We start from the raw sequence: 21740 nt of genomic DNA, 5'->3' as shown, positions 1-21740 counted from the left end.
GTATAAGAGACAGCCGTGGGGCCTCGGCGGGAGGATGGCGCCTGCTGGGGCGAGGTGGTCCTGCGCTTGTCTTCTGCCCCCCGTCAGGCGCAGGGCACCTGCAGCCTGGTCTGGGCCCACAGGTGTGGGAGGTGGCAGGAAAAAGAAGGCATCGGCCCCGGCGCTGGCAGTTCACCGCTCGCGGCGTGGGGTCTCCGTGGCGTGAGTCCGCGCCTGAGTCGAGTGGCTTCGGGGTCGTCTCCCCTGTCAGTGCGACTACGTCTCCGGGGGGGTCTCTCGGGAAGGCTTCCCACAGCCCCCTCCCTTAGATCCGTCTCGGCCGCCCCCAGCTCGGTCATTGTTCCCAAGAAGGGCCGTGGCTGAGCAGGTTGGCAGCCTCGCCTGAATGCGTGTGGCTGAAATACTGATGGTGCATGTGATTTAGGTACTGATTGATGGAAGAGTGGGGCGAAATTACCCTGGCTTCTCCTTTTGCCGCTGCTTGCTTCTGTTGCCCCCACCCCACTTTGCTTTCTGTTGCTTCCTTGGGGACCGTCGTTTTAGCTGCTCTGCTTTTACGCGTTTTAGCTGTGCGAGTTGTGCAAGCGAAGGCACAGTAAATGTTTTTGGCATAAAAATAATACGTATATATTAATTTTTTACAGTCATAATTGCCTGTTGTCAGTTAAATCACAATATTTGTATTCTTTATTTTCCCCTGTATTTTTCCTATCTTAATATTATGATTTTGGGATGTATGATAATGGTTTCTTATTTGTCCTTTGTTTTATAGTCTCACATAATGGCAGCAAAGGCTGTAGCAAGTACTCTGAGAACATCCCTTGGGCCCAATGGTAATAATGAAATAATTTTAATGGTTCTTTCTCAGTAATTGTTTCTCGGGATTTTCTAGATTTTTCCTTCATGCCTTGAATATGGTTTTTTAGGCTTGGATAAAATGATGGTGGACAAAGATGGTGAGGTGACTGTGACAAATGATGGTGCTACCATCCTGAATATGATGGATGTGGATCACCAGATAGCCAAGCTTATGGTGGAGCTGTCTAAATCTCAAGATGATGAGATTGGGGATGGGACTACTGGAGTAGTTGGTAAGAAAAGGTTTTAAATTTAACTTAGCTTTTCCAACATTAAAATCAAGTTTCTTGAGCTATTTTAAGAAATTTTGTGTGAAGTAACAGTAGTTTTGTTTTAAGCACATTTTTAGAGTATTTACTGCTTTGGTGTTCTTGTCAGTTCTTGTATTAGAAGCTTTTTAATTGGAAAGACACTTTTGTGTCTTTTCTAAGTATGGTTACATTTTAAGTTACTATTGAGACTTCTCTTTGTACTTTCAAAATTTTTCTGCATAATTTTCTTCCATTATCTTCGATCTGTCATGCCTTGATGTGCATGCTTCTTTTTAGTCTAACATAAGGTAGTTTTCTTTCTAAGCATATCAAGTAGGGGCTTATTTTCTCATTTAAGAAACCTTGAACTATTAAAATTTACAGAAAAAAAAATCAGAAGGTGTAGTTTTTAATCTTTTGAGAATGTATTAAAATGATGCATCAATCTGTGGAAAAGTCAACTTTCTTTTAAAATTTTGTTTTATAGTTTTGGCTGGAGCATTACTGGAACAAGCTGAGCAATTACTGGACCGTGGTATTCACCCTATCAGAATAGCAGACGGTTATGAGCAGGCAGCCCGCATTGCTATCGAGCATCTAGACAAAATCAGTGACAGCTTTCCAGTTGATCCACAGAACATTGAACCTCTGATCCAGACAGCAAAGACAACACTGGGCTCTAAAGTGTAAGTCACAATAACTTCGGAAGAGTATTTAAGTTTCCTTTAAAAACACTTCAGGTTGAAAGTGTTTTCATGGATTGTTAAATTGTTGCCTTCAGCAACCACTCCAAGATGTTTCATTGTGGCTAATTTCTCAATGGCCTCTATGTCTGGGGATGAGAAACTGAGTCCTTTTTCTGTAAAGGGACAATTCCATGAAGTTAAACAGCTGCAAAATCAATTTCAGTCTAATCTGTTAGTTTCAGATTTCTGCATCATGGCAAATTCCAAGAGTAATGCAAACCTTTTAAAAAGAACTGTGTTATATTTCAAAGGGGTTTTTTGAGGTTTGGGGTTTTTTTCCTAGAAAAATTTTTTGTAGCATAGTTCCATAAATGTATTTTTCATCATAGGTTCTATGTGTAATATATAAATTCAGACACTGTAAGGGCTTCCTTTGCAGAGCTGTTTTAACAGTGGTTTCTGTGTCTTTGAATATTTCTTAGTAGTTAATCCTCCTCACTTGTTTCTGTATCTTGAGACTACGTCCACAATGACTACTTAGGCAAACCATATTGTGTGTTCTGTTTTCTACCGTATTTATCATCTTCTATTTCTGTGAACAGACAGGCAGGACCCCCTTTAAAGATGTAGTGTACAAAAGTTGTTAGCTATAGTGATACTTTTTTTCCTGTTTGATAGAATTACTTTTTTCTTTCAAATTGTGGAAGTGTAATGCAACTTTATTGTCTTTTTAAAACCTAGAGTTAACCGCTGTCACAGACAAATGGCAGAAATTGCTGTAAATGCTGTACTGACAGTAGCAGATATGGAACGTAAAGATGTTGATTTTGAGCTGATCAAAGTACAAGGCAAAGTGGGAGGTAGACTGGAAGATACACAGTTGGTTAAAGGAGTGATTGTGGATAAAGATTTCAGTCATCCACAGATGCCTAAAGTAAGTGATGTCCCTGTGTGCGTATCTCATCAGTAATGGCTTAAATAAGATTCTCTAGCCCACTTCACATGCTGTCCTAGTATTTTCTTAAGTATTTAAACAGTGTTGTGGTTTGGCTTGTTTTTTGCGCATGTATCAACAGAAAAAGGGGGAGGAGCATTGAATTCATCATGTTGGAAGAGACCACCTTAGAACTTACAACAATCTTGAAGTTCAGAAATTATGGCGGGGGTAGGGATTACTGTACAACTAAGTGAGGACAGGTGCAGAGTTCTATGTTGAAGCAGAAATAATCATCCATAGTGTGTAATACACCTAAGTTGCTTGATGCAAATCAATATGAAGAAATGCTTTTTAAGCTTCATGAGTTACCATGTCCTGTTCAGAGCACTGCAGAAGCTGTCCTTTTATTTGGTGTAGATGAGGTCTCCAAGTCTTTGTACAGTGTACTTCAAGAAAGATGAAGATAGTGTAGGATTTCTACTATTCTAAAATATTTTTCTAGTAGGTGATACTGTTTATCCTATAAAAAGGAAGACTGATGGGAAATATCAGTCGTGATAAAAGGTGTCTATGAAGATGAGAATGTAGTATTCTCAATGGTAATGGTGGATAGAGCAGATAATAGTTTCATTGAAGTTGTTTTTTCTGTATGTTTAAACACTAAACTACAAAAAGACATCACAGTTAAAGATTGTTATGGGCTTAAACAGTGTCTTCAAGCTGTGGAATTTGTTTGAAGTTGGTTATAGAGATTTCTGATGGAATTATAGGGGTATAATTACATTCATTTTCAAATAAGTCAGATGATCTTCAAGTTTCTTCTTAGCCCTGTGTTTTTAAAGATATGTCTACATGTTTTGGAAATATAAGAGTGAGCTGTTACTGAGGTCAAAACTCAACTTTCTCTTTTTTTCAAAATTGTGCAGGAACTTAAAGATGCTAAAATTGCCATCCTTACTTGTCCGTTTGAACCACCTAAACCTAAAACCAAGCATAAGCTTGATGTCACATCTGTGGAAGATTACAAGGCACTGCAGAAATATGAAAAGGAGAAGTTTGAAGAGATGGTGAAACAGGTAGTCTTCAAGATTATTTCTTTTGTTTTTATGTTTTTCATAGCCTTTACACAAGATAGCATAGTGCATTGGTTTATTTCTGGAAATGAGCTAATAATCCTGGTAAGAGGCAACGTACAGGCAATTGTAAGGCTATGAATAAAGACAAGTTTATGTAAGAAAGATATCACCCTGGTTTGATGGTTATTTTGGTCTTTATGTATGCCAGATGGTTCTTTTTCAGACTTAGATTTTGAGAAAATTAGGAGAATTAAAATCATGAAGAGATTGTTTTTCATTCTTGTGTTCTGATCAGAAGATTAATGTTCTGTGTTGCTTTCAGATAAAAGACACCGGTGCAAACCTTGCTATTTGCCAGTGGGGTTTTGATGATGAGGCAAATCACTTGCTGCTCCAGAATGAGCTGCCTGCTGTTCGTTGGGTTGGTGGACCTGAAATAGAAGTAAGTAAAATCTTCTAAAATGGGGCTTTGTACCAAGTCTCAAACATTTAAGTAATACACTGTACCGATTAAAAGTTTAGGCTTTCTGGGTAGAATTCATAGTCACATATATGGGTATGTATTGGAGAAAAACTACTGGGGATCTGTGGGAAGACCCTACAGCAAATGGTCTTGTGGTTTATAGTTGGACTGGATGCATATTACTTGTTAACAGGTTTATGAGGCTAGGAATGTTTCTGCTTTCATCTCACTATTTGCAGAAACGAGGCATTGCCTGAAATAGTTTGAAGTGGTGGGAATTTAACCTCTTGGAGGAGCCATTTGACAGATTCTCTTCCACTTGGTCTAATGTTATGAAAAATGTAATAGAAAAGTCTTCTCAAAATAATTGATGGTTGTTTAACTTCAGTTGATTGCCATTGCAACTGGAGGACGCATCGTTCCTCGCTTCTGTGAACTCACAGCAGAGAAGCTGGGTTTTGCGGGTATTGTCCGAGAGATCTCCTTTGGAACAACGAAGGACAGAATGCTTGTCATTGAACAGTGTCAGAATTCCAGAGCTGTGACCATTTTCATTAGAGGAGGAAATAAAATGGTGAGGTGCTTAGTTTGTTACAAATGTTTGATATGTAAGTTACAGAATGTGAAGTTTCTTTCAAAAACGTTAACAGTTCTTATTTTTGTCTTACGTTTTCCTTGAAAGGGTGGACATACAAAGGGGGGAAGGTTGTAGGCATTTGTAACTCTGTTAGAAGTCACTTGTTAGATTCACATCCTTTCTTTTTGAATGAAAACTTTTTTTCTCACTATTAGACCATATAGTTCATAAGTAGAGAAATAACGTTACCTGTGGATGCTCTAATTTGTTTTTTCTCATGGGAGGGTAACTTTTATGAGACATTGGTGTTTTTGAAAGATTTGGTTTTATAGACCTAAGTATGTCACTTCTGATTTAGTTCGGTCAAAAATATTTAAAAATTAAGAAGCCAAACCAACCCCACACACAGAGAGTGAGGCAATTTTAAGTGTCTCTGTACTTATCCTGGTTCTTGGTTGTACTGTTAGTGTTAAATTGTATTTAGTATAGGTCAAGTCCTACTTTGAGTGAAAAACCTTGGGAAGAAAAGAACATAACCCTTAGTCTGAAGAGTTCTTTACGAAAGAAAAAATACTGCTTTAAAAGTCAGTATAACTTGTTACATTCTTCTACATCTGTTGGGAGTTGACACAAATTCCAGTCTGAAAATAATACTGGCATTTACATTTAAGTGTTTTGTATCTTGGAAATATGCAAGATTGAAAACCTTATGTAAGTTTTTGTCATTTCAATTTATAGATTTAACAAATAACATTGAAGAGGGTATTATTTTGTTCCTTCTCTGCCACTAGATGTCTTAATATTGTATATTTTGAAGTAGTACAATACAACAGCAGTAAAGCTGCATTAGAGCCCTGAAAAGGTCCTACGGTTTATTTGCAGTTTCCACTTCTGTATTAGGAAATATATCCTCATAACCTTCAGTTGTGTATATTGTAAAATACATGCTATTTTATAATTCCAGATTATTGAAGAAGCAAAGCGATCTCTTCATGATGCATTGTGTGTAATCCGGAATCTTGTTCGTGATAATCGTATTGTATATGGTGGTGGTGCAGCCGAAATTTCCTGTGCCTTAGCAGTCAGTGAAGCAGCAGATAAGGTAAGAAGAGGAACAGTTACAACTTACTTTGATTTATGAAGGGAAAGTAAGGATTAAGTCCGTTTTAAGAGATTCCAGAAAAACTTCAAAGAGCTTTCAGAAAGTGGATATTGTGAAACTTCCTGACATTCACTGATAACCAGTGTTAACAGTTTTCCTTCCCCTCTCTGTAAGAAGTCTTACTGGTACCTTTTCCCTTTTATGATAAGAGCGGTTTAAAATTGCTTTAATTTGCAAGTAGTTATCATCCAGATGTATTCAGTCAGTTGTTATATTCCCAAGAAAATCTGCACGTCGTGTATGTATTTTATAGATAGTGTGAATTTCTGCTTTTGCTAACACTGGAGTCAATAGCTATATGAATTTGACTTTCTTTTCCTCTAGTGCCCATCTTTGGAACAGTATGCTATGAGAGCTTTTGCAGATGCCCTGGAGGTAATTCCCATGGCACTTGCGGAGAACAGTGGTATGAATCCAATACAGACTATGACCGAAGTGCGGGCTAGGCAAGTGAAAGAAAATAATCCTGCCCTCGGCATTGATTGTTTGCAGAAAGGAACAAATGGTAAGAACCACAGTGTGGAGAAGGAGGAACATAACAGGGTTTTCTTTCTCAGAAGATCAAAATGCTTACTATTTTATCTCTCAGAGCTTTTCCTTTTCTTTAAACCTGTGTATCACTTCAGTTATGAACTCTTGCCCCTTGCCATAATACATAGGAATGCAGGTGGAGTGATACATGTGTGTCTTAATTGTTTGAAAACCTGTATTTAGTGGCAAGGTTAGTTGAAGATGTTGACTGACTTTGTGGTACATGAATGAAAGCTACTTGCTACGAGGCAAGAGCAGGCTCTGTTTTACATACTGCAGTTTTAGTGATCCAGTTTACCCTGCAGCCTAACAAACAGTTGTTTTGAGAAACGGCTTGTGAAGGAGTAAATAAAAGGTTGGAAATGACTAGGTAGTGTTGTTCACAGCAGTACATATACATATAGACCTCTTAAGAAGTATGTGAAGACCAAGAAACCAATGTATGAAAACTTATTTTCATCCAGACATAAACTTTTCACACTTACTGGGTTTTGGTTTTTTTTCAGAAGGTGGTATATTTTGGAACACAATGTAAGACATTGTGTTTATGTAAATTCATAACCCTCCTTGATTAGGTGTTTCTGCTTTATGGCACTTGAACTTTCACTTCTTTAGTGGTTGCTCAGCCCTTAGGGTCCTTCTAATATTTGTATATGGAAACTGTACTCTTCAAAAAGTAATGCAGAAAAGCAAAAAGCTACAATTGGGGAAGACTTAGATCCTAACTCTTTTCCCAACTTAAAGTTCCAAGATCTTTGCTAAGAACCCAGACATAAAACTCTAGTTTGTAGAAATTGTCAACTGTGGTGGCCAACAGTAATAATTTTAAAACATTCTATAAATTACATAAAAATTACTATATCGGTTTAAATGTTAAATCTAGATTTAAGGTGGGTATCTAATTTTTCGGCTTCTTTTTGGCAGATATGAAGCAACAGCATGTTATAGAAACCTTGATTGGCAAGAAACAGCAGATTTCTCTGGCAACGCAGGTTGTTAGAATGATTCTGAAGATTGATGATATCCGTAGGCCTGGGGAATCTGAAGAGTGAAGGTTGAAAAGCAAGAAACATTAAGGGGGCCACAGCAGTAGCGAAGAGAGTAGTATTCTGATGCTTCATCTTCAGCTATTTATTTTGGACACTTTTTGTTTCAGATACTGTAATGGCTAATTGTTGGAAATAAAACACAATTTAGCACTGATGGTTTCAAGACTTGTTTTGGAAGTGTCGTATCTTTTCTTAGATATGAATATCCATAGGAAACATTTCTTGGATGTGTAGGAAAAAAATACTGATAACAGCCTAATAAAATTTCATGGGTCCTTTTCCATTGCTCCTGCAGCAGACTCGGCTGGCTGCTTGTGAGCAAAGCCCACAGAGTCTCATTTTAAGAGGTCTGTGACACTTTCATTGGAGCAGGCAGAAAATTATTGTAGCCTCCAGTAAGTCTCATATATTAAATATATCAAGTATGAAGTTTCAATCTGAAGATCTAAAGGGCCTATATTTCATGCTTCCAGTTGCTTCTATTTCTTCACTTGTGGTACGCTTTAAGTATATTCCTGATGTATGTGCAAGGAGGACTTTTTTTTTCAGGGGTATACGCATTCAGTCAAGTGGGCTTTTTTCCAAAACTTTTCTCTCAACTACAACCATTGAGTGCACTTACTTTGTAAGCCCCAAGTATGATCTTAGAATGGTAAAGTTTACTAGTAAGGTGCTTTGTTTGGGAAATTACTAGCAAGTAATTTCTGGTAGACCAGAAATAATGTTTTTTTTTTTTTTTTTTTTTCAGATTTCAAAAGGTAGGGAAGTAGTGAAAATACCAACTCACTGTTACTTGTTTTATATTTCATGTGCATAGTTTCAAAGTTTCAAAACATAGCACTACAGGGGAAGCTTTTTTTTCATTTATGTCTGATACTAGCAGGTCTTGTTCTAATCATTATTTGCTGTGATTATAGAATCACAGAATGATTTGGGTTGGAAGGGACCTTAAAGATCATGTAGTTCCAACACCCTGCCACAGGCTGGGACACCTTCTACTAGATCAGGTTGCTCAAAGCCTCATCCAGCTGTCACTTGAACAAAAATCCTTTAGTAAGTATTGATACAGGAAGAGTAGAAACAAATTTTATCATGGGAAGGTTCCAGGACCATTTGAGGAATCCTAGAAAGCTTTATTTTCACTGTTAGAAAATGAGTAGTGAGTGTTTCAATTGTTACTCTTTTGCCTTTTCCCAAAATTAGCTTACAACCATTAATTGGTTGTACTGCTGCTGAAGTCTGACATTCTGAATTGATTCATGATTGTAATTGTGAATCTGAAATCCCACAAATACATTGGCTCCTGCAGAGCCATCCCTTACGTTTTGTGTTACTGAACAAAGAAAACAGATGTAGCTAGAACTTAAAAGGGAGTAATTTAGTTGTGCTAATTTACCACTTCCACCTCCTAGTGAAGTTGTATACAGAATAGGGAGAAAACAGTTGTGCACTTTTAGGAGGTTTTTTTTCCTTCAACTTCTGTCCCCTGTTGTGGTTTAACCCCAACTGGGCAGCTACACACCACATAGCCTGTTGCTCACTCACCCACAAGGGTTTGGAGAGAGAATTGGAAGAGGAAACGTGAGAAAGCTCATGGGTTGAGATAAAGACATATTAACAGGTAAAGCAAAAGCTGTGCACGCAAGCAAAGCAAACCAAGGAACTCATTCGCCACTTTCCATGGGTAGGCAGGTGCTCAGCCATCTCCAGGACAGCAGGGCTCCATCACGTGTAACAGTGACTTGGGAAGACAAATAACAAAACTCCCAAGTATTTTTGCTGTCCTCCTTTCCCCCAGCCTTTTCTTACTGGGCACAGTGTCACAGCATTGGGCTGTCCCTGTGGTTAGTCTAGGTCATCGGCCTGGTTGTGCCCCCTCCCAACCTCTTGTGCACCCACAGCCTATGTGGGAGGTGGGGACGAGTGAGAAGCAGAGGGGGCCTTGATGCAGTGCAAGCACAGCTCAGCAATAGCTAAAACATTAGTTTGTACTCAGCATGGTTTTGGTCACAGATCCAAAGCACAGCACCACACCAGCTACCATGAAGAAAATGAACATCCCAGCCAGAGACAGTACAACTGTCCTGCCCCCATCGGTGAATCTCATCAGCTCTTCTTCAGTTACTTTTTCTTTTGGCGTGGCTTAGAAATCATGACTCCTTTCAAAGATGAGATGCTGAGAAGAAATGGGCAGTATTGCCTGCACACCACTTGTATTGCTCTGCCTTTGGATGTCCTGCCCGGGAGAAGTGAAGAAGGCAGAGGAGGGGGCTCTGTGCAGGCCACACTGCAAGTGGTGGGAGGAAAGACTGTGGTTGTGCTCCGCAGCTGGTATATGGTGTTGGTTCCTAACAATGTGGGGCTCACGGTCAGCAACGTTGGACGTGTGCTGGTAGTTGCTAAGGAAGTGTGAGCTGAGAGCTGGTCAGAATTAGGTAGTGGGGAGTTGGTTTGAGTTTTTTCTTTCTTCCAAGAGCAGGTTTTGACTGTAAACTGCTGCCTAATTCAGAAGCCTCTAAAACATGGGACAATTTATTTTTAAAATTGTGGAAACGTGTGCTTTTGCTGATCTGACTTACGAAAATAAAGGTTTTGTGCTCTGTAGGTAAGTATCTAATGTTCAGCCAGATCTTAAAGTTGAAAGTTTGAAGCTTGGTTGGAACTTTGATAAAACTGCAAGAAAAGGAAGTCTTTTTTGAGAGGCTTGTATCTTTCCTCTTCAACATAAATGTGTAGCATTAGCATTATCAATAAATGTTGCATAGAGACAATTGAAGGACAATCAACTTTCATTACAGCATGAAACACACAACTGAATGTATTAGACCAAATTAATGAAACCAGTGCAGCTCAAACTGGTACACTGTCACAGCAGGAATAATTGAATTTGGGCATTGACAAAACAGTGGGAATATCAGTATTGTGATTTTGTGCTGTGGTCTGCCTCTGGTCAAGTAAATGACCAGAGAATATAGGAATAATGATAAGGTTGTGGGAGACAAACACTGTTACTCAAATTAATCATGGTGTGTTTGTAACCAGGAAATAAAAGCCTTGCCTAGCTGTGTATTTGGGGCTGAGGGCCACAGGCCCCACAGTCCCTTCAAGTTCTACTCCGTTACTCTGGGGAAGATGCGAGGTTCACCAGCAGAGGGCAACATACGCGCATCACTGCAGCAGCAGAGTGTATCCAAATTTTTTAAAAACATGAACAGAATCAGCCGGGCAGTCCCTTCCCAGCCATCAATGACATGGCACATGTATGTCATCAGCAAGACCTGGATCTTCCCGAATTCCCCTCAAGGGCTCAGTTACTCGAGATAGTTTCATGACTGGCCCCAATGTGCCCTCTTAAATCCAAGTTTTCACATCTTCCTAGGACCGTTAACGTGGCCCTGCCTCTTTGTCCTGCTAGTTCTAGTTCCCCTGTTACCAGCCACCTTTTCCCAGCCTCGCTGCTTAGTCTTTCCTGCTGCGCTCCCGGGCCTGGGCTCCTTTCCTTCTCTGACCTCTCACATCTCCACGCCGACATGACACTCGTCTTTGCAGGCGCAGGCAGTGAGGCTGCCAGGAGCACAGCACGGAGACTCCTCCATCGCACCCAGCCCACAACAGCTGCAGGGTGCCGTGCACCCAGGGCTGGGCTGCAGTGATTCAGAGAAATCAGGTGTGAGTGGGTTTTTTTCAGGAATAGGATTATGTTGAAATAACATTCTCATTTCTCTACAAACTGTCACTTTTTAATACAAAAGTATTCTTCCTTTGCTTAGAAATTAGTATTTTTTCCTTGCCGTTTGATCATTTCTGATCTGTGTTCTGCATGGGGAAAGATGCCTATAATGTGTACAGTCACTGCTCTGTTATGTCCATGCTGTACACATCAAGCCTCGTTTGTATGTTAGCTGTCATGGGACGCTTTGCCGGAACACAGACATCTCAGAGTCAGGTCCATCCAGTGTCTTTATCCACATATGATCTTTCCCATTTGACCCTGTCTGATTCCTCTTAGGAGAAAAGAGCAGCAATTGATAAATTAAGAGTCTGAAAAGTAATTTTTTACCTAAAACACCAGTGAAAAGCAGAAGAAAAAGAAACACATCCAAACGAATCCCTGGAGGTGTTTAAGAGTCGGGTCGACATAGCACTTAGGGACATGGTGTAGCTGGGGACTGTCAGTGTTAGGTTAATGGTTGAACTGGATGATCATCAAGGTCTTTTTCAACCTAGATGATTCTGTGATTCAGTTCTTGTCCAAACGATCTGATCTGAGAAGCTTACAGGCAACCACAGGTAGGGTCTTAAATGGAGCAAATCAAGCAGTCTTGCTAACGTGATTCTGCTAGCTCTCTCTGTAATATTAAAACACTTGGATATTAGGATACCTAGATCCAAACCTACCTAAACTAAGCTGACTGACCCCAGAACCTGTCTGGGCTGTATGTCTTTATGGTAAGACTGTACAGAGAAGAGAGCACCGTGGGAGCTGCTCTCCTCTGTGACATAGTGGCATGACTGTCCCTTGCACTCTTAAAAATTACTGTTATCTTGAGCACGGGGATACTTATTACACCCCCCGTACTCTTACCATCACCCAAGGAGGGTTGGTTCAGTTGGGAGGTTTGGGGCTGGGAGGCTAGCCGCGTTTGTCCTCCCTTCACAGAAGCACCTCTCCATTTCACAACTTGGACGGTTTCCCAGGAATTCTCTGCCAGGGAACATTTTTCATGATGTTAAAGGGACAATTAAATGGATTGGCAGTGTTTGCTTTGTGAAGGACTCCTCTCTCTGATACAAGAGAGGCAGTTTGATAAACTCAAATGACTGGGGGGTAAAGCTTCAGTACTTTGTCTGTAACATGTAGGCCCTGCAACACCTGCCTGGTGTACATGCACTAGAATTTGTTGCCTCATGAGATTCCTCCCTCAGCTACTTGGGACCAGTAACTATGTTATGGTGAGGCTCCTGCCCCACAGTGCAGAACGGCAACAGCACAGGCACTGAGAGAAACAGGTCTCTGTCAGCTCTCTAGTGTCTGGGTCTCACTGCACATGGGACACTGCTGTCAGGGTCCTGAGTGCACTCCCCTTCCTCCCCTTCCAGGGCTTTGGCTACTTGTGCTCAAAGGCCAGCCCTGGCATGGCAGGTTGCCTTGAATTACACTGCTGGGGAAATGATGGGGGTGAGAAAAAGCTGGGAGAAGCCCTCCCACTTTTGCTTCAAAGCTACGTTTAAACTCAGGCCCTTGCTCCTTGCCTGAGCTATGCCTGTGACTTGTCAATACTGATGCTGGTTTGACTTCCTGGCTTGTCCTTAGCCTTGTCTTGTCAAGTTGGACTTGACCAGTGATCTTGACTCTTCACTGACCCTGGTCACTGTGGCTGGACCTGCTCTGCTTTTCTTGCTTGGGTACGGTGATGTCAAGGAGCTTTGGAGAACGGTGGCCAGAAATTGTCTGGAAGGAGCACCTCAGAAGACCATTGCAGGAGTCCTTGCTCTGGGATGGGCAGTGGGAAGACAGTTCTCCTGCAGTGTCCAGGCAAGAAGGGCAGTGCAAGCAAAGGTGGGGTGAGCAAAGGGAAGCTGGGGAACCTCAGGGAAATGAGCACGCTCTTGTTTACAGTGAATGGTGGGCATTTGACACTTTAGTCAGGGAAAGAAGAATAAAATGTTAGAATTAGGAAAACAGATGTCAGTGCGAGTAACAATCTCAAGGATTGATAACAGCATCAGCTCTGTGGGATGGAGATACACTTCTTCTCTGCCTCTATCAAAGACAAGGAAGATCTCCTTCTTCCTTCTCTGCACCAACTGGCTGTGCTGCCAAGGACTGTATATTCCATCCCCTGAACTCCAATGTGTAGTTTCGTTCTCAAATCTATGGAAGAAAAAAACTATCAAGGACTACTAAATTTAAAGTTTCCATCTATCTGCAGGCTCCTCTTAAAATCTGCTGAAAGCTGGAACATGTGTTTGAGGAATTATCACCATATATTTGTCCTGTTTTATCTTTATTTTTTTAAGAGATAGGATATTGGATTATATTAGATCTTTGGTTTGATGTGGTACAGGTGTTCTTATTAGGTAAGTACAGCTATGTTGAGCCAAGCTTTGCAGACTGTGTCATAGATAAAACTAGCTGATTTAAAGAACAAGGATTAGCTGGCTGATGCTGGTGAACTGGCAGATTGTTTCTGATTCTCATAAGGCAAAATTATGTAGCTGCCTAAGACTTTTAAAGAGGCCTTTAAATGTACCTCTCTTCCTGGAACGTAGTCCAAAGCTACAGGAAGAATACATTTTCCTCATACCCTAATTTCTGGCAGAAAACAAGTAAAATTTCTTTATATTTGGGTCAATATTATACCACTTCAAGATGCCACTGAAGCAGCATTGCTTTCTTTCATTAAATCTTTTTATTAGTTGGATATTAAATGAACAGTCTTGAAATTATTTTCTGGAATTCACATTTAATCTCAAATAGTTTGGTTTTGAAAGAAAAAGAAATATAACCCAAATATTTAAAATGTGTGTTGAATGTAAAGATCTTGTGATTTCTGATACAGTGATTTTTTAGACCATGCAAAGAAAACTGTCTCTTTCTCTAAAACTTGTAAGTAATCGAGCTGATTTCTCAAAAATGTCATTTATTTTTTCACTCCAGATCAGGAGGGACTGGTTTCCCCGCTGGCACAAACAGAGCCCTTGTACAGAGGAGACTATCTAGTGTCACCTCAGCTGCTCTGATCTCAGGGTATCAGGGCTTCAGACTGTCTTGGTTTCAAGAAGCTGCTTGATTTATGTGCCTTATGTCACCTAGTTCTCAGAGTATCGTAAAAAAAACCCTCCAACATTAAAATTGCTGAGGTCCCTCTCTCTAACTGGACTGTCTCATGGTGAACTTCTCTGCCAGCTGCTCATATTCATCACTCACTGACCATTTCCATCACCCAGCTCCCAAGTGAAAAGCCCTCTGCAATCTCCTGACCTTTCTCCCACGCATTACACCACTGACTCCTCTGCTGCCTGCTGCCAGGTATGTGTCCTCATAACCCACTGGCAGGAGTTGATGGTCCTCACACTCAGCTGGGTTTTCCAGTGAACATAGCACTTCTTCAAGGACTCTTGAACCATCTCTTGATGTGTTTGCTCCAGGTGGTCATTGATTCTCTCTGCTGCTGTTTGAATTTGAGTCTTGGTCTGAACTGACATTAGCTGGTTTCCTGTTTTTCACATCCAGCTACTGTGCTGGCTGGCATTTTGCAAATGCCTTGACTAGACGGTTAGATATGAGGTCTTCCCATTAACACGTCTCTTCTAATTGGAAGAAGGCCAAAGGCTGGGAAAGGCAAGTTTCCAACACTGCCTTTGGTTTAAGGGCAACAGTAATAGTTAAGGTTAAGTGAGTGTGACTGCTAGTGCCTGGGAATAGCTCAGAGGGACAGAAGGTGTTGTGTGGTGAGCACTGCGGAAGCAAGAGTGACTGAAATGACTGAAAAACCACTTAGGAAACATCCTCCGCTGAGTAACTTAGGCACAAGGTTGCAATGGCACATCTTCTTAATGCTTGTCGCACTGCCTCACTTTTCAGCTATGTTAACTCACTCCCTTAAGAAAAGCTACTGCTACAAATCCCATGGGAGGTCCAGGACTCCTCAGGATCTGGGTCAGGCTCTCTCTCTCTTGCTCCTTCATACTGGGATCATGCCAGTGCCCAGGAGATGGACAGATCAGCACAGACTTGTCTTCTCTTCCTTGACAACGCCTTCAGCAATTTCTTCTCTTTTGCCAATACAAAAAGTATGTACCCTCCAGCTCCTACTTGTTTAGGAAGAGTAGAGAACATAAGCAGAGATGTGTCTTTTTCAAAACTGATCACTATTATTGCTTTTGAGTAGACATGCAGAAGATAACAGGGCCAACAAAGTTCAGTGGGTATTTAGCAGTGATTTCATTTCTTGGCTGAAACTAAGTATGGGAGAAAATGAAACTCAGTTCTGGAGGGAGCAGTTTAGAGCTGATGGAAAACAGGTCATGTTACTAAGTCCCAGGCAGATCTGGATTCCTGAGGCAGGGGTTAGTGGGTATGGGTGTTTGAATCCTTGGCGCGCTCCCAGCACGGGAAGCTTCAACTACAGCAATGTCGTAGTGAAAGCATCCAAGGGACTGAGATGTGGTTATGACGATCTCTGTAGTGAAATGGTCCCTTTAAGGTACTGCAAAAATCAGTTCCCACTTTGCTTCAAGAAACTGCTCTGTGGGTAAGGCAGAACAGGGACAGGGCTTTTGCATGCCAGTGCTTCTGCAGCATGGGATTATAACTCTTACCTACAAATCTGAGCTGTAGGCTCTGCTTCAGATCATTAAAGAAAGATGGCCTAGCTCCTATGAGGGTTTAAGTATAATAGTACCGCATATGATATAGCAGAGGTCTTGTGGAGCACACAGAGAAGGTAATTCAGTGGCCCTGGTGTCCTGATTGTCCAAAACCAGACCCCTGGTCCTGTTGGTTTCTGATGTATGTGCTAGGATTTCTGTGAAAAATAGGACCTGAGTGACCCATAACAGTGCACACCTAGGCTGTGCTCCATCATGGAGGAGGGATATAGAAAGGGTGCGCACAAAATCATTTATATGTATCCCAGTTTACATGCTGCCAGTTTACCAGCCCCTAATCCAAGCATGTTGAATTTATCTTCTGTACAATTTTCTCACTGAAAGAAAATGTGTACATTTATCCTCTCTGTGTATTAACATAACTGAATCTCATGGCAAAGCTGCAGGCCTGAAAAAGTGGGTTTGAGAAGGCTATAAAGCCCTTTCTCAGGAACTATTCATAGATATTCCCTAATCATTAGCCTATTAATCGAACTATAAGGAAGGCAAATGCGAAGATGTGAAGACAAGCCAATTAACTCCTCAGCTCTGAGGCTGTGAAGTCTGTCTCAAGACATGTATTGGCTGATTATCTGTTCTTAAATGCTTCTTTTCAGCCCCAGGACACAGGCAATAAATTATCTTCTTTAGTGACTGCCCAGACATGACAGGTGTGTTAGTGCTTGCCTGACAAGATATACCAAAGGGTGAGTTTTAGACTTTTAATCTAAGCAATATGTGTCTACATAAGCTCTTCCCTTGTTTGCAGTCTGACAGGTAGTTGCCCTTCTTCTTAATTGCAATAAAATGATCTGGCAACGAAATGGTGAGCGGATTTATCACTAAAGTAAATACATGTTCTAATCACAAAGACAATGAAGGTAAGGCTAATGAGGGAGATTTACAAGGCAACAGATTTGTGAATCAGCATGGAAATTTTTGCCAGCATACCATGAGATACTGGCATCCCAAGGGAAGAGCCAGAAAAGGATGCTGAATGCTACCCATCCTAAAGTGAGCCTGCCTTGCAAATGGGCTGTGTTTGCTCTTAGTAAGGAAAGATTCCTCTCTTCTAGCAGAGTTTCACATTTCTCTTTTCCTTTACCACTGTCTGATTAGGATTACCTATGGGAAAATAACAATTTCCCCATGCCATTGTCCTCAGACCTTAAGAACAGACTGAAAGTGTAGAAGCAGGGATGTGAATTCCAACCTAATTCAACCTGAACATTGGTCCTGACCTGCTACTCTCCCCTGAATAATTCTAACACGTGGATGCTACCCAGCCATCCTCTGCTAGCAAGCCAGAAACAGTCCCAAGAGCCACTGAAGAACAATAAAATCTGTATTAGAGCTGGGCAAAATGAGTAGCCATGCAAAAAACTGGGAACACAGGAAACAGGACCTGGGTCCTGTGGTGGTACAATTCTTACCCCTCCCTGCCCTCCTTGTTGGGCTGCTTGGTGCCAGGTGTGATTCCATCCACATTTCCCCAGGCCATACACCAATCTGTGGAGATAAGGACTGATAACCTTGAGGAGCCTGGCTCCTGCCCCTCCCAATTGCTTGGAAAGGGTTATAATGGCCCATCATCTCCTGATGGCCTGACACACCTGTGCCTGGGATGTGATCAGATGGAACAATAACAGGGTTGCATGTTACTGAAATTCTTGTGCAACTGCCGGAAGGCACCAGATAGTATTTGACAAAAATCAATTATCTTGGACCCTATAAACTGTGACCACCAGAGAGACCCTTTTTGCTCTCCTGGATCTCAGCGGGCCTGTGACCAGCATCTCCCCTGAGCTGGGATGCCTCTCAGGTGTCGTCTGCTCCAGACGGAAGGCCAGGGCGAAGTCCCCCCACTCGAGTCTCAATTATCGCCCGTTGAGGAACGCCAAGGCATTGTGAGTATTTGCTCTAAACTCGAGAGGGAAATTTTCTTTGAGCTAGCTTCTATTGCACCTGTTTATTGGTGGGTGTGCGTGTGGGGGTACATACCCTTACCCTTGTTCCTGTGTGCTTGTCCCTTTTGTGTTCATTTTACTGAATCCAAACCCCTTTGTTCCTGTATGTATATGTCTGGTTTGTGTATGCGCATGTACATATGTGTATAAATTAAGGTACCGTTAAGTAAGTTAGAGTGAATCTTGTCATTTTAGAACTTGAATAAGTTGCTTTTCTTTCTGAGTTATTTTGTATTGACAAATAGTTGTTAGTTATTAATAAATCTAGATTATTTTTCTAAATCATTACAGTGTCAATTCTTTCATCCGCGACAGGTCCATACAGGCATTATTTCCCCTGCTTTCCCAAACACTTGGAATTTAGGGCCTACATGGACTGTGGTGAGGTATGCACTTACCACTGCTGATATAAGAGCCAAACTGCATGACTATAGACTGGTCCATTTTAATCAAGACAAGAGAAATGAGTTATTAAGTGACCTGCAAAGGAACTACCAGAGCTGCTCAGAACACTAAACAGAGAGGTATTGTTTTCGGTGCCTGTCTTTCATTGGGAATGCAACTCCAGCAACAGAAATGCCCCAAATATTTTGCTTCTGTGGAAATACTGTGTGGGGTGTGCAGACAAATATCCTTGTTAGACTTCATGAATTATCAGCCAACCAGCCCAGCAAAAATGATTGCAACTACAGCAAAATGCTAATGTCTTGGATAAGACCAGCTTTCATGTCATTCTTTCTTTAGTTATTTGATCTGTGGCAAGAGATATGGAATTTAAGTTGCAAGTATGAAACTCAGGTTTGTCCTAGAGTTGTGTAACTGGGTGGCAGGGCACTGTCTGTATCCACACCTAGCATACTCAAGCCATTATTTCCCCTGGTGGTTCAGAAACTCCTCAGCTGCATAGATGAGGCAAAGGACTGATCTGAGACAGTGGGCCAACTTGTGACCAAGCAGTTGACTGAACTCCTAGCCACCTTCACAATTAAGTATTTGACTAATTGCTACAGAAGTCTCAGATGGGAATTTCAGACCACTCTGGAGATCCCCCCAGGCAGCTCCTGCTGTGCCCAGACCAACTGATAATGTCTCAGTGTGTGGATTTACATTATGAGTGGAGAATATGGCCATCTCAGAGACGTCCAGGGTGGTTCTGATGTAGCATTGACCAAACTGTACATAAGTCCTACTTAAGGACTAAACAGATTGTCTTCCAGAGCTATGAGACTCAATATAGCCCTCTGTGAAAAGAGACTAATTGCAGGTCTCTTATGGATGAGCCATGAGGAAGGATACAGTCTATTTCTGAAGTGACGAAACACAGAAAGTCCTACTGAAATTCTTCATATGTTGGCTGAAATTACAAGAAATACTGGTTCTGACCTCTGGACATAGTGGGGTGTTGGCATACACAATGGGAAAGAAATGGCAACCACAATGCAGGCAGAGCAAGTTGTTCAGTGAATTGTAAACTGAAGACAAAGTGAAAGGAAGTCAAGGCTCTTGTTTCATAGAATACAGTCCCAAGCTGAAGTCCACGGGGTAGGAACTAATGGCAAGCAGGGAAGAGGTGGAAAGGAAAATGTGAGCTCAGGGTCAGGACTTCCAATTCTATGCCTAGCTCTGGGAAAACACTGATATGTCTACTGATTAAGGAAACCCGAAGTCAGGATTGCTGAATACTGTTCCCAGCCCCAGCGTCCTGGGTGACCTGAGTTACAGCTCATTACTCTCTGTCCAAATTTCTCATCAGTGACGTTTCCACCTATTGAACCAAACTGATTCTTGGTGGTGGGTGGCCAGCTACCTTCCTCTCTTGAGGTCCCATCATTCCTTTGGCCAGTGCCACCTGGCTGCCCCCACATACCATGTGCCATAAACTCATCTCTCTCCTGCAATGACAGAAGGAAAAGAAAGGACAGGGGCATCCTATTACAGCCAGGTCTCTGCCAGCTCTATCCAATTCCTGACATGCCCTTGTGCAGGCAGGAACCAGTGGGAGGGTGGCAGACTGCTTAGGGACAGGACAGAATCACTGCCTATCGTGGCTCCCACTTAATCCCCAGATTTCCATTGTGGAGCAATACAGAAGAGACCAATCAGTTCAGCAGTTCCTGGGGTAGCTCAGCAACAGTAAACTCAAACAGAGATTGGCAACGGCTACCTTCAAAGACATGCAGAGAGTCACCAGGAGGTCCATCTTCCTTCTGTCCTAACCGCCTCCAGCACTGCGAATAGAAGCTGCCCAACCTGCCTGCTGAAGTCCGCTCCTACCCTGCTAGCAGCAGTACCCAAACAGCAGCTGCTCTTTGTGCAAGTGTTTTCTTATGTTTCTAGCTGAGTGATAAACAGTCCTGGTGGGATAAAGGTGTTGCCATCTTCTCTGAAGTACTATGAGCAGTATGGGTATGAGGGAGGGGAACCTGAGGACACAGGTGTGTGCATTTTCTTGCTACAGCTCCCCAGATCAGTAGTGCAAGGAAATTAACTGATTCAAATGAGTCAGGAATGAAAGAGAGTAGCACCTCTCCCAGCTGGGTGAAAGGAGCCGTTGAGTTGTACACTGAGCACCCTGTATTGCTTCTTGAGAGCATAAAGTCTTACAGGGTTTTGCATCAAGGGATACTTCTTTTGCAGCAGGATGACCCCCATGAAGGTGAAATAATGAATGGGCAGGTGATGTAGAAATAGGGCTGAAGGAGTGAGAAAGATGGAGCAAAGAACAATAAAGGGAGAGAAGAGAAACAGTACCACACAAGGAAGATCCCTGCAAGCTCCTTAGGAGCTAAAGGAGGAAAAATGCCCCTGGTAAGTGCCTTTCTTCAGTGAGGGATGTTTAGTCCACAGAAGCATGAGCACTGTAATGTTACCAAAGACTTACATACACGGAGCAGCTTTCACCACCCAGCTAGGATAATTTACACCATTGAGCATAGCACAATTATGACTATCATGCCTCCATGAAACATGTGTGGCTGCATACAGTAACACTATGAGTCCTGGGCTACGACAGTCTTGTGTCTGTCTGTGGTCAGATCCATCACCTAAATCTAGTGTATAGTGGAATTCCTGTGCTCAATCTGTACTGACCAGTCCAAAGGTATGAAGGTTTACCATCTTGCTCCGTTTCAGGGGTTTGGGCATGTAAGCACATCTACACCCATGAGCCTCAGGGAATCGACCTGTAGGCGACACAGCGCTTAGCATATTATAAAGGTACATGAAATGAAATGTGTTTTGGTTCCTACCAAGAGGGTTGAGCAACCAGAAGTTATCCAGTATCTTCAGAGAGGGGTGCAGGGTAAAGCAGAGAGAGGCTCTGCAGAAGGAATTGTCAGGATTGTAAGCTTGCCCAGGATGCCCATGGGGAAGACAATTATGAGTTAGCCCTGCATTTGTCAATCTCTTCAAGGTTTACTCTCCTGAAGGAAAAGATGAAATAATTTCTCAATGGAGAGTGTCAGCTGCAACAACTGTTAACAGAACAAGGGGATGTGAAAGCTGTCACTTTTTCCCTACCTGGTTTTGGAGAGAGCAGATTCAGCAGATGTCAGCCAACACCTGCACATTTCTCTCCTTGCTCTGTTTCCATCTCCTACTCAACCAGTGGAAGGGAAGATAACTGCCTGAGGCAGGCGCATACGGTGCTGGGGACAAGGACAGTGGACTCAGAGCTGCCTGTTCAAGTGGCTGTTTGCAGACATCTCAGCAGCCTTTAATCATGGTAACAGGACTGCTTTGCCTGAAGCCAGCTCTATATAGATAGATGTCAGATACAAACTAAAAAAAAAGGCTGCTTTATCACTTAAG

At 42.0% G+C, this 21740-nt stretch overlaps 1 protein-coding gene across 1 annotated transcript; it reads left to right on the top strand.

The window, feature by feature from the left end:
• Positions 1-706: 706 nt before the first annotated feature.
• CCT5 (chaperonin containing TCP1 subunit 5) lies at positions 707-7742 on the top strand. The gene is made up of 10 exons (XM_026841772.1): positions 707-833; positions 927-1091; positions 1597-1795; positions 2537-2729; positions 3659-3808; positions 4131-4250; positions 4660-4845; positions 5813-5950; positions 6335-6515; positions 7466-7742. The coding sequence occupies exons 1-10, from the start codon at positions 782-784 to the stop codon at positions 7591-7593; spliced, it is 1512 nt and encodes a 503-aa protein (XP_026697573.1). The 5' UTR covers positions 707-781; the 3' UTR covers positions 7594-7742.
• The last annotated feature ends 13998 nt before the right edge of the window (positions 7743-21740 follow it).

The sequence above is a fragment of the Athene cunicularia genome (genome assembly GCF_003259725.1).
Source record: "Athene cunicularia isolate RWA chromosome 2 unlocalized genomic scaffold, athCun1 chr2_part1, whole genome shotgun sequence".
Lineage (NCBI taxonomy): Eukaryota > Metazoa > Chordata > Aves > Strigiformes > Strigidae > Athene > Athene cunicularia.
This window is presented reverse-complemented; position numbering and strand designations above follow the sequence as displayed.

Bases quoted from the DNA above. Each gene is read 5' to 3' on its own strand.
- CCT5 (XM_026841772.1), top strand. From the start codon at position 782: ATGGCAGCAAAGGCTGTAGCAAGTACTCTGAGAACATCCCTTGGGCCC. The intron at 834-926 runs GTAATAATGAAA...ATGGTTTTTTAG, and splicing joins AACATCCCTTGGGCCCAATG to GCTTGGATAAAATGATGGTG. The intron at 4,251-4,659 runs GTAAGTAAAATC...GTTTAACTTCAG, and splicing joins TTGGTGGACCTGAAATAGAA to TTGATTGCCATTGCAACTGG.